This window comes from Harmonia axyridis, chromosome 3 (assembly GCF_914767665.1).
Source record: "Harmonia axyridis chromosome 3, icHarAxyr1.1, whole genome shotgun sequence".
NCBI classification, from domain to species: domain Eukaryota; kingdom Metazoa; phylum Arthropoda; class Insecta; order Coleoptera; family Coccinellidae; genus Harmonia; species Harmonia axyridis.
The window spans coordinates 57,175,380-57,189,167 of NC_059503.1; the positions used below are offsets into that span (position 1 = coordinate 57,175,380).

At 34.5% G+C, this 13,788-nt stretch overlaps 1 protein-coding gene across 3 annotated transcripts in view; it reads right to left on the reverse strand.

Annotated features, from left to right (window-relative positions):
* LOC123674481 (A disintegrin and metalloproteinase with thrombospondin motifs 9) overlaps positions 1 to 13,788 on the reverse strand; it is a 278,970-nt gene that overhangs the window by 1,891 nt on the left and 263,291 nt on the right. For all 3 annotated transcript variants that reach the window (XM_045609366.1, XM_045609364.1, XM_045609365.1), the window contains 3 exons: positions 12,511 to 12,694; positions 11,123 to 11,256; positions 10,294 to 10,478 (listed from right to left, as the gene is read on the reverse strand). In XM_045609366.1, the coding sequence (XP_045465322.1) occupies positions 10,294 to 10,478; positions 11,123 to 11,256; positions 12,511 to 12,694 (503 nt within the window). The remainder of the gene's footprint in view (positions 1 to 10,293; positions 10,479 to 11,122; positions 11,257 to 12,510; positions 12,695 to 13,788) is intronic.

Consider the following 13,788-nt stretch of genomic DNA (forward strand, 5'->3'; position numbering starts at 1 on the left):
TTACGCCAGTGGCGTGTATTTGTGATAAACAAGTACAATGCTACAAGTTATCATGAAATCACTAATCAGGTCCAGTCGTCATGAAATGATATCTCTAGGTTTTTTCAGGATTTATGAATGGAATAAACTCCATTTTCCGGGATATCGATATTGCAATTGAATGTATTTGAAGAATATTCGATTGACATTGTTTTGTCATAGATTGAGTGAGAATAGGTAAAGTTTCTATCAACATTAATTTCCTAATGTCGTAAGTTCCTATGAAATTTCTCAAAAGCTATATTTACCATTTGACAGTTGGTTTCGATCATTTTTTCCCAACCTTTTACGATTCTTAGAGTTATGTATTTTATTATTCGACTGTAATAATATTTTCTGACCGAAAAATCAGCCCATGTTTTTATGAATATTTGAAGAAAAGTTTACCTTAAACAACCAAATTATATTGAAATATCTCAATGATGTTGAAAATGAATAAAATCATGTTTTATATTTACCTTATATTTAAAATTGAAATGAATATTTTCGGGTTGTAGTTTGTGGATTGAACATATCAATGGATTTTTCATATAGGTCAGGAGCTTGAAATATTAGAGGTTTCCTAGTAATACATCTTTTTTGGTAAAAATGAAGGAAAAAACTTGAAAATTGGAAAATTCAGTTTTAATATCAAATAAAAGAAATTTTATAAAGAAAAGTTCAAGAGTTGGTAGAGACAGATGGAATTTTAGTTTTTCTATACATACTTAGCAAATAGCCACTCTTAGTGCTGTGCAGTTTTTTTTATAAAGTAAATAAGCTACTTTATTAAATCCAAGCTCAACCATTAACGAAGAAAGAACTGAAAATGATTTTTTAAATCAGAATCGTTGTTATCCGTGTTTAATTAAAACTCTTAGCTCTCTGGTTAACATCAGTTCTACAAGATCTTGTTCTAAATCTGTTATTTATCCAGCATTTGAGAAAGGACCTATTGCCTCAATCCCTTCAATATTCAAGTAAATGGTAACAAGTGAGTATCAAGGTGAATTTAGATGTCAGAAATACATTAAAGAATTTAGCTACGACCAGGTCAGAAGCTTTCGATTTCTAATTCAATAAAAATTTAGAGAGATTTCCTCAATTTTTACTGAATTAGAAATCAAAAGTTTCTGTTTTTTTTTTGTTCTTGGAAGGAAACAATATGATGTATTTTTTCGATACTCTCTATCATTTGAATTCAACCCGCACCAATTCTTTACAAAATAATTTTCTATGGGAATAAAGCTTTTCCGATATAAGACACTATACGATATTGATGAGGGTTATTGAGTCTCAGTGCTGCCCTGGTGATAATGAATTTGATGCTTTGAAAAGCACACAGTTTCAGTCAATAAAACCTTGTAATCATGAAGATACTGAGCGAATGCTCTTGCAACCATCAATAATCATTATGAATTAACTGGCAATTATTTCTTTGAAGTTGGCAAAAATAACAAATTAGGTACCGAGACCCATATATTTGATGGTTTCCTTGTCACTATATATAAAAACCGTGTAGCAACTTGCAACGGATAAAAAATGTGGGCTCAAAAATTCATTGACAGAAAGGCTTATTCAAGATCGACTCAAGAATCAAATCCCACAATAAGCATTCAAAATTAGCATTGTTACAAATTACATCTGCAACAGAGTCTACCTGCAAGGTAGTCAGCCATATGTTAATGAAAATATTTTGGTAGTATGACAACAATTCCGTTTATGATATGTTGAAACTCAATGAAAGCCTATTGTGCTTCTATATACCTTCTCTTATACCTGCTATTGAAATATGTAGATGACACGAATATTCTGTTGTGGAGTAATAATCTCAATGATATCGAGAAAATATCCTCCGAACTACTCAATTTTGATGACGCCATTTCATTATGATTTGAATTATTGTGGAATAAAGAGAATTATTTATTTATTTTTAGTAGTCCCAAAATCGAATAGATCGAACCGAAGTGACATTAGAAAAATATTCTATTTGATCTTTATATTTTGAAGGTTATTTGGACTTTCCTTCTGTTCGTACAATATTAAGATATAAGTTGTTTTGCTTTTCTGCTCATTTATAACGAATTTAAATCAATAAAGTCCTATTTTCTAAAAATGGGACTTTATTGATTATTATTATTATTTTGAATGATTATTTATTTATTTATTTATTTAAATTAACGTGTCTCGACAGCTATGGTCATTGACACAAGATCACATTGAAAGTAGTCAATATTACAAAAAATTGGCCTTTTGTATATTCAATAATGTTGAACAATTGACAGTTTCACATTTTTCGATGATTGCCGAGATTTAAGTAGGCTGGAAATATTTTTGCAATATTTATATATTGCAGTTCTTAACAACAAATCTAAAATATATCTTCTATGTTCCGAGCAGATGATATTCGTTGCGAACCATTCGGGCAGAAAATTTTTAATGCATTTAACACTTTTTTTTTTCAAATTACACATGACTTTATCATTGCAACTTTTCCCTATATCTTTGCTGAAACAATCCAAAACTATTGTTGTGAATTTCTCCAGCAAAGATGTAGGTGCTTTTAATCCACATTCAAAATTTAAACCGTAATTTTTGAAAAAGATCAAGAGCTCATCTTCAATTTCAAGATTTTTAGGAGCCTCCAAAGTGATTTTACAATCTTCACACCCGAAACGCTCCCAACATTTTTTGACCAAATAACCTGCAAAATATACTACAGAACATTTTTCCAATGTCACTTCATCTCGAAATTCGGTGGCAGGAGTACTACTTGGACTACTTGAAGAATCCGAATCGTCCGATTCTGATGAAGACGAGTTTTCATCGAGATTCAATAAGTGAAAAGGTTCGTTGTTATCTGCCACTAAAATATTTTCATCGTCATCTGCCTTACTACCTGCATTGGCACTTGCAGATGGCCTTAAAAAATCTGATACAATGCTAATTTTGAATGCTGTTCTGAATGAACTTACTGTGGGATTTCTGTTATATCCCCCTCTCTGACGATACACAGAAAATTGATTCTCGAGAGGATCTTGAATAAGCCTTCCCGTGAATAAATAGTTGAATCCCTCATTTCTTTGATCATATGCAAATTGCTTCACGGCATTTATAGTTAATAGAAAACCATCAAAACTATCAGGCCTCGTTAATTTGTTATTTTTGCCAACTTTATACAAGTTTTCAATTAATTCATAACCATTATTAATGGCTGTTATAACTTCCGGATTTCTATCACTAAGTGCACGATTACAAGGTTTTGTTGAATGAAACCGTATGCTATTCAAAGCATCAAATAAGTTGTTGATGGTTTCCACAAAGCGTGCAGTATTTTCGGCTGTTGCCGATACTAGTTCTCCAGTTCTTAGGGCTGTCATTATAGCAGCATAAACACTGTGACTCAATAACTGTGCTGCTAACTTCACGTTCATTTTTTGGAAACAGTTAGGATTGAGATGTTTATCCGTCAATTTTAATAAAGCTTTTCCCGTACTACTCTTTTTGTCGATATCATATACTTTTTTTATATCAGAAAAGCATATGTACTGTCCATTTAACATAAAATTATTATGCAAAAAATTGTTACGGATAGATTTCAACAGGTGAAGAGTATCGAAAAATGCATAATATTTTTTTTCTTCCACGAAAAAATATGGTTTCGCCTTTTCGACTCCCAAATTTCTAAACAGTTTCTGATTAGTACTGGATAAATCACAAACTATGCCTATCGTTGAAAGTTTTGATTCTTGAAGTTTTTTCAAAGCCTCCGTAACGATGAGCAACAACGATGCATGAGACACCCCATTATCAGAGACAAAATATGCAATCGGTATTTTCCAGGAGCTGTTAATACCTCTAATCATTAAAACCAGCGCCTGGTTAGCAGGAGAAGATTTTCGCCCAAATTCACCAAGATCCACAATCCCTTCAATTTCATCAGTTTTTTTATTGTAATCAATATTTTTTTTAATACTCATCTCATCAAACATGAGAACACATTTTCTCTCTTTGAGCATCATCGACTCAGCCTTTATTGTCAGGTTGACGAAAATTTTTTTATTGAAACCTGGCTTGCACCGAAAATTTGTCAACCATGACTTCAGTGTCGAAACACCTGTTAACTGGAACCCTTTCTGACGCAAGAACTTGTAGGTAGCTATTATGAAAAAATTTGCACTGCTTTGATAGGACTACTTCAAACAAACCTCAAACTGTATTTTAATAGCCACAACTGCTATCTTCAAGCTCTTTTTCATAGTTTTTCAAGTAAAGCAAAAAAATTGGGAGAAATTATACCGTATAGAATATTTATATTCACCAATTTGCATATCATATTTCAAAGGTAGTTGAAAAGATTATTCATATATAAATTGAATATCCACACGAAATAAAACAAACAGAAGAGAAGACAAATTAGGTAAATATTGCCAGCCCAAATTATCCAGTGGCGTAAATATAGGAGAGCGATCTGATACTTTCTCTATTCTTATTCTACACCACTGTCTTTTGTTCGAGAAAATTATTACATTTTTAAAGTTTTACAAAAAAAGGGTTCTTTTTTATTGCGCATCTGAAATAGCTTCTGGATATTTCAAGTATTAGTTTTTTTTTCAATTACCCAATCAGTTTGTTGATTCCTCAGAGGAATGGAAAATATACGAGAAACAATTTCATTTCACAATTTCTTTCTCATCCTTCTCAAGAAATAATATAAGAATGGGCAAAAACTGCAGAAGTGCAGAACCATGATTTCTGGTTTTAACTTTATTCTTATAACAAGAAAGGAGAAAATAAGATATTTACCCAAGTACATGTTGAATTCTATAGAAAAACTACCGCTCAATTAAGAGTGAGCAAAATAGGTACCAAATGGTATTTTATGATCCGGTCCTAGGGTCGTAATGCGTTCAATAATAGTTCTGACCTTGTAATAAAAGAAATTGGAGGTACACAAGAAAACGCTCAAAAGATAGAAGTGTCTAACGACAAGAGATGTAATAAACCATAACAGGCACTTTGAAAATTTGCCGCCTGGCATTTCCTTATCATTTTAAGATAAATATAGTTAGTATGTTTCAGGATATACTAAAATACATATTTAATGGATTCGGTCCTTACTTGGCGGAAATTCATTATAAATAAAATAAAACGAATTAATTTCCACTATATTATTTAATTGTTAGCAACAATTGTTTCGCCACACTATGGCTCAATCAGGCTACATTTCTGAACTGATAAGAGTACAAAGGTTTTCGGAATCTTATATAGGAACAAAATTGACACAAAAATATTCGAAAGGGTATCATAAATTATAAAGTTATATTGGACAATTTACCGGCTGGGATTTCCAAACTATCGGAAGAAATTCAATAAAGGGGATGAGTTTACATCCGTTTGTTCGTTCAACAGAATATTTTGGGTATTATACCTGTTTGTTTCTAGGGATTCTAAGAGTGTTAGTCTTAAGCTCTTGTTTTCTAAATGAAGGATTTCAAAGTTATTATTGAAGGTATGGTCCCATTCTTTTAAGTGATTCGCGTAGGTTGAAAACGAACTATCAGATGTATAACTCTTTTGGTGTTCCTTTATCCTTTTATTGAAAGATCTTCCTGTTTGTCCAATATAAACCATAGGGCAATCAAAAAGTCTAACGATTTTTTCTGAGCGCTCGTTCTTCGCCACGAAGCCTGTGATTTAATAATAATAGCATAGTATAAGGAAAGTAACCTGTAATGATTGCCCTATGGTTTATATTGGACAAACAGGAAGATCTTTCAATAAAAGGATAAAGGAACACCAAAAGAGTTATACATCTGATAGTTCGTTTTCAACCTACGCGAATCACTTAAAAGAATGGGACCATACCTTCAATAATAACTTTGAAATCCTTCATTTAGAAAACAAGAGCTTAAGACTAACACTCTTAGAATCCCTAGAAATAAACAGGTATAATACCCAAAATATTCTGTTGAACGAACAAACGGATGTAAACTCATCCCCTTTATTGAATTTCTTCCGATAGTTTGGAAATCCCAGCCGGTAAATTGTCCAATATAACTTTGTAATTTATGATACCCTTTCGAATATTTTTGTGTCAATTTTGTTCCTATATAAGATTCATTACAGGTATACAGATACAAAAAGAATGATAGAGCGGATTTTGAGAACATTTAATCCTCCAAGAATACACTTCGTCCTCAATTCTATGAATGATTCAAAACACTTTGTTTTTCTGATTCAGTTTAGTTAGAGGAGGATGTGTGTACATTTCAAGACCCCAGGTTTAAAAGAATAGAAAGATTCGTCGGTTCTCAATTCAGAATAAAAAAATTTTTGACCACTGAAATAGAGAAATGTCTAAAAATCACAATGCATAGGGATCAGAAAAGCAAGGTTTCAAATGAAAAAACTTTACCAACGATTTAAAAGACGGCATTACATTTCGAATGTGGAATCTTATATTATTATTTTTAGAACTCTTTATTGCTAAATTCATATGTTTGAATCTTATATCCAATTTTTATATTTTTTTCATTGATAATATCCCAATTCTATTCATATTTCTTCGGATGAAACCACTTTCTACTATTATATGAATAATTTTAATTCAATTGTATCTATCAATTTGTTGTAATTATTCCTGAATAGAGAGTTAAGTGATCATTCAAACTTTTATCGTAATGCAAAACGCAATTATTCGAATAAATATTCAATTAATATTCGAATATTCAAATGTAGTGGTAACTTAATAATAACATAAAAATTGTTGGCAATGTTATGCGACCCCTTTTCAACCACGCCACTGAATGAATTTTCGTATTATTTCTGCGCCATCTATAGCTCATGATTCAGCGCCATCTATTATCGAGTTACTTCTCCACTTTGGGTAGTCAATAGTGTTCGATATATGCAACCCGTAAAACATTGGTTCCAAATACAGAAGCGACTCCAAGTGACCAGCTCCTTGCCGTCAAACGGCGGTTGGCTTACTATCCTTTCCTTATACTATGGTATAAGGAAAGGATAGTAAGCCAACCGCCGTTTGACGGCAAGGAAATAGTCACCAGGGGTCGCTACTGTAGTTGGATTTCGTGACTACCCACAGTGGAGAAGTAACTCGATAACAGATGGCGCTGAATCATGAGCTATAGATGGCGCAGAAATAATACGATAATTCATTCAGTGGCGTGGTTGAAAAGGGGTCGCATGACATTGCCAACAATTTTTATGTTATTATTAAGTTACCACTACATTTGAATATTCGAATATTCATTGAACAAAGAACAGAAAAAATTACAAAATATAGAAATCTTTTGACCACTCTATTTCAAATATTTTAGTTCTTCAAAATAACACCAATTTTTTCAGAAGGCTTCACTTTACGGACCAATTTTTGACAGTAAAATTCGAGTTGAACGTGAGTAGAACTAGATGGCGCTCAACATCAACAAAATCGAAAAAAGCACTACACTGGCTTACTATCCTTTCCTTATACTATGATAGGAGACGATGTAATAACGGGTGTTTTTTTTCGAGGTATATAACTTCAAGTTGGCATTACTGTTCAAGATGGCGACCGATTTAACAGCTGTCAAGTGATTTAGTCTCAGTTTGGTTTGGAAATTCATCATGAATAGACTCACGCCTGAACAACGCTCGCAAATAGTGCAATTTTATTTCGAAAATAATGGTTCTGTGCGCAATACATCCATTTTATTTTGTTTAGCGATGAAGCGCACTTCTGGTTGAATGGCTACGTCAACAAACAACACTGCCGCATTTGAAGTGAAGCTAATCCTCAAGTGTATGTCGAAACACCGTTACATCCAGAAAAACTGATTGTTTGGTGCACTTTATGGGCTGGTGGAATCATTGGTCTGTACTTCTTCAAAAACGATGATGGCCAGAACGTTACAGTCAATGGTGATCGGTATAGAGCCATGATTACTAACTGTTTTATTCCTGAATTGAACAACTATGATGTCCAGGAGCTGTGGTTCCAACAAGACGGCGCAACATGTCACACAGCACGTGCCACAATCGATTTATTGAAAGTCACGTTTGGTGACCGCCTAATTTCACGTTTTGGACCTGTGAATTGGCCTCCAAGATCTTGTGACTTAACACCGCTAGACTATTTTCTGTGGGGCTATGTAAAGTCATTAGTCTATGCGGATAAACCACAAACCCTTGACCATTTGGAAGACGACATTCGCCGTGTTATTGCCGATATACGGCCACAAATGTTGGAAAAAGTCATCGAAAATTGGACGTCCAGATTGGACTTCATCCGAGCCAGCCGTGGCGGTCATATGCCAGAAATCATATTTAAAATGTAATGCCACAAGATTATCTTGCGGATAAATAAAATTCATGTCAATCGAATAATCCATCGTTGTTTTATTGCAATTTAAAGTTCTATAGCTCTAAATAAAACACCCTTTACATAAATGAAAGGAGCAGTGGCGACGCCAGCTTTCAAAAACAAGGGGGTCTAAAGTAAAGGGAAATTATAGTTCAGCTAATCTTTTAATTATTTTTGCCTTAGTATCTCAAATTTTAGGGGGGCCAGCAGAATTTTAGGGGGCCTGGATCCCCCCTAGCGTCGCCACTGGAAAGGAGCCGATGAACTAGGTAAATGTCTGCTTTGCCTTTCAGCTGGAAATTAAGCTTTTTCACCTTCATATTATTGGCGATATTTCATTATGTGACAGTGGCGGCTCGTGAGCTTTCATTCAGAGGAGGCCAAGCAAAAAAAAATAGGTTTTTGACGTCCCAGAGAAGACAGTGGCATCATTCAAAAATTTTTCTAATTTTGAATCATAGCGGCTAATGAAACACAATAGCTTTTTAAAATTTCCCCTATTATCCGAATCTACACTTTCATCATGTCCTCTAAACGGCAATTCTTGAAAACAAAGGAACATAACTGCGTCAAATAATCTTTTCAAAATATCCCTGTTTTCTTTGACCTTTTCGTTATGATCTATGATAGTTTGCCTATGACCCTGATCAAGTGAATTCACAATATTGAGTTTTCCGAACAATTTAAATTTAATTGATGCGCCTAAATGAGATTTTGATCTGCCATGTCTTTCAATAGACCTCTGTAAATTTTTTAAATCCGAATACCCTAATTTTGACCACACATTGTTTTCTGAATCGTCGGAGAAAAGTAAACAAAACCAACAAAATAATTTATTCCGAACTGTACTTCCGGTCAGCCACTCGCATTTAGTGTACCATTGGACGCAGAAGGAACGATTATAGATAGATAGATAGGATTATGCCTGGAATTGACAATTAAATTTTGCATAGCAGGCTGAGGTGTTTTTGTAGTTTTGGTAATGAAAATTTTGTCATCGTAAGGCATTTGGCTGAACTTTTTAATCAAAATAAAATCTACAATATCTTCAGTAACTCTGAGTTCCCTACTGACACTATCATTTTCATTTCTAGTTTCCGACGTTTCCGTTTCCATTTTTCTCGATAAAATATATCTGAATAGCCAGCCAATATCCTTCCTTACCTACAAACTTTGCCGAACAATCCTAACACGAAACCACAAACAAGACGCCGAAAGGAATAAAAAGTACTGGCCTATCTTTATCTTTCCCTAATTCTGGCGCTAATAAACAGAAACAGGCGAAACAGCTGAGCTGACCCATCGTTAATCGCCGTGGATCATGTTCGGGCGCTTTCGGTCAACGGAGACAGGGCCTCCGGCACGTGATATCCAGCTCGAATTTAGAGTGGCCGGAGCTTCGTATCGGGAGAAATTTGAAATTCTACGTTCAAGACAAACGCGACTAGAGAGGAATTGGGCCTCCGCGACCCGCGTCTGGAGTCTGCTGTATTCTTTAGCGCATCGCATGCCTGTAGTACGGTGCAGCGATGCGCAATCTTCTCAGTTTTGAAGTCTGTTGCGGAGAATGTATAAATATGATGAAATATTGGGGTAAAAAGTATCCAGAAATTTGAATATTCTATTGATTTAGGTTAACATAATATAGTTGGACTGGAACTAAGAATTATAATGCGGTAAAATTTGGGGATGCCCGGCCTCCTCTGCCTCCTCTGAGCGGCCGCCACTGATGTTATACCAAAATTATATAAGAATAATAATTGCAATCTCCGAAACCACGACAACAATTGTTATTATTTGGCATACAATTTCAATTTTTAAAGATTATCTGCTTCTATATAAATCTTTGAACCTTGATAGGATTACTTTACAATTTCTGTAAAGAAAGTGTCATTTAGATCACCTACCGTTCTATGAATTTTTGTGATATTCCCTGTCCATTCTATATCGCTTCTTAATTTGAAAGACGTGCCACTCAAATCTATAGCAAATCTTCCCTGTCCACAACCATCTACATTGCTGTAACAGTCTCCTGCAGTGCCGTAAGGGATGTGCTTACCCCTTTCTTGTTTTGAAAAAATGAAATCATCACCTGAAAATTAAATTCATATTTATTTCCCACGTCCCTATCGTTTTATAAGGAAAAAATTCGCAAAGAGTACTCAGACATTTGGCGTCAGGAGCTTTTGAGCGTTCGTCATTAATGCTCCTTTTCGATACCACATGAACATTCGAGTGATTATATTTTGTATAAACTAAATGAATTTCAAGCTAGTCCGATCAGTTCGTAAAGAACTATTTTTTTTTCTTCTAAATTCTACCACTTGCAACGATCTATTGTAATAAGTACCCTCTTAAGTTGTAAGTGAAGCTATTCAAAATTCACTAAATAAAAAAAAATTACAACGACTTGGCCTAAAACTGGCTGCTCTCTTTTATCATTTCGACATGATCAGTATAAATTTGGTAAAAAAATAAAACAGAAAACGTATCAACTGCTTCCTCAATCTATCAGAATTTTACTGACTTAGTTTCTTTTCGAGACAGACGGACAGAACTTAATTAGACCACGGACTCTTCATCAGTGAGTATAAACTCATCGTTTGAAACCATACCCGGCTCAAAATTCTAAAAATACCAACATCTTCACGAAATTAAATTTCGAATGGTTTCAATTATACCTACCATACCTGATAGATGAAACGAATATTTAGTATCACACTCTGAAATTCTTACCAATAATCCTCATCGTTCTTATGTCCAGCCTAACTTTATAGAATCTAGTCAGTCCTGACCTTGTTGGTCCAACGTCTAAACAGTCACAGTTGTCGTTTCTTTCACCATCAGGGCATGAATTCAAATCCTTCAATCTGTGAAAGGAAAAGTTCACTTAATTTAAATCAAGTAGTCTATAGTCAAACATTAGGTGTAGTAAGAATAAATCCATTTCGAATAGATGGCTTCATTCATCTGTATCTGGCGTTTTATTAGTCCGATCGGGCCCCACTACATGGCGTTAGAAAGATGATATTTCGTACCTACTATAAAAACTTTTGTGACAGTTTTGTGATTAGTTGACTCAGTTTAGTTTGAGTGCGCGTCAAAGATGAAGACTTGCAAAGAGAAAATGCGCTATATTTTATGGTTTGACAGGCGGCTGAAAATTTAAATAGTTTTCATGGACCTGATGCTGTAACATTTCGATGTCCAAGATGCACCACGCACTGAAAGGAAAATTGTTGAAAGTGTCGATAAAATCATTGATATTCTAGAGTCCGACCATAATGTAAGCACTGCTTCGATTATTCGAAAGCGAAAGATTGCACAAAAAACCGTTTGGAACAATTTGCATTAGGCTGATCTCAAGAAGAAGCTCAATATATGGGTACCACATGAGTAAACGCAAAAAGAACCTCATGGACCGAATTTCCATCTGCGAATTGCTGCTGAATAGCAACAAAATCGACCCATTTTTGAAGCGGTTGGTGACTGGTGATGAAAAATGGATCACTAACGACAACGTCAAGTGAAAACGGTCATGGTGAAAAGCGTCGAGTCGGCGGAAACTGTGGCCAAGCTAGGATTGACTACCAGGAAAGTTTTGCTGTGTGTTTGATGGGATTGACAGGGAATTATCTGCTATCAGTTACTCCCCTAAGTATGGCACAACTGTTAATTCGGAACTGTCAACAATTGGACCATCTAAAGAAAGCAATCGCCCAGAAGCATCCAGCTTTGGCCAATAGGAGAGGAATTGTGGTACATCAGGACAACGCCAGGCCACACATATCGATAGTGACTCGCCAGAAGCATTTATGGTACTTCGAACAAGAAACAACATTTTTGGTACTTCGAGCCAGAAGAAGCAACATAGGGAAATATAATTCAATAAAAGAAAAATAATCATCCTATTGAACGCTACTATGTCATTTTAGGGATGGGAGTAGTTGTAGTAAATCAAAATATTAATTTTTTTCAAATTCAGAATAAAATAATTGTAAAAAAAAAATTAATCGTAAAACGTACAATATTACATAACTGAACTGAACCTTTTAGGGTATACCTACCAGAATTAACAGATCGGATGTTCATGAAATTAAATTGAATATATCCTAATAATTTACCTTTTGTGATACAATTCCGCGTAGTTTTGCAGATCACTCGTCAAACTTATGTATTCCTCAGGTGTCGGTGTATCCATCTTGAAACAGTAAACCACAGCCATCTTTCCTCCCAGGTCCAAAATATAGTCTTTGTTCTCCCTCGTTCGCAGGTTGTACTTGGCATCTGCACAGCTTTTGTGTGCACCTGTCATTGATGAGAGACTTATGAGTTGAGAGAAAAATTAAGAGAGAAGTATAGTATATCCAAAGTCACTTGAACTAGTCCATAAAAACTCTTGGCCATAGATGTCCCTTTGAAGTGGATACCGCGATCCGCTAAATACTGGAGTTTATTTGAAAGTATTGCTAGGCAATAAATTCACTGGCACCAAAGGAATTTTTGGAAACTTGGACAACCCTTGTATAATCGAAATATTCAGCTTCCTCCAAGTGACTTTGGATATACTATACTAACGTGAAGCCAAGAAATTTTGAGCGCTCGTTAATTCCTGCGCCAATTGAACCCTTGAAGACCATAAAACTGGATTTATATTATATGTATATACAGGTTCGGTAAATACAATAGGAAAAATAATATATTCAACGTTATTTCAGAGAACACTAAATTTTCAGTGCAACAATCCAAACATCTGCGTGATATGATATCGAATAAACGAATGTTCTCTTTCAAAGACCAAGTGGGGATGGTCACAATTGGAGTTGGGGCCAGCGCTGCGTGTTGAATATTGGTTGCTCTTCAATCGTGGGATGGATTACAACAATTTTATTCCATTGTTTGTTAGAAATTTATCTGCGACAATGAATACACAAATGATTTCCTCTGTGAAAATGAGTCATTTTTCACTATAACTGATTTGAAGATAAAATAAATTCTACGAAAGTAAGAATTATGATGAAAAATGAAAACGAATTCTGAAAAAGTGCTAAATCAAGGGTCAACAAATATTCAAATGTTCGAATAATCCACCTTATTGACCAGATTTCAACAGCAACAAATACATCTACTTCTTTTTCAGACGGTTTTCATTAACGGTTTTTGGTAGCTTATCAATGTTGTAATTATTGCATGTTCGTAAAGACCCAATTTTCTCGAATTATTTTAGAACTTGATGCTATTTTTGAAGGCAAGAACAAATTTATTTTCCCTTCAATCGATTGTCCATCAAACTACCATTTTATTATTTGAATCTTCAGAATTAATTTTTGTTTTTTATTCGATTTATTACTTCTGTTAAATTTATTTCATTTTCGAATCAGTTATAGCGAAAAAGAATCTAA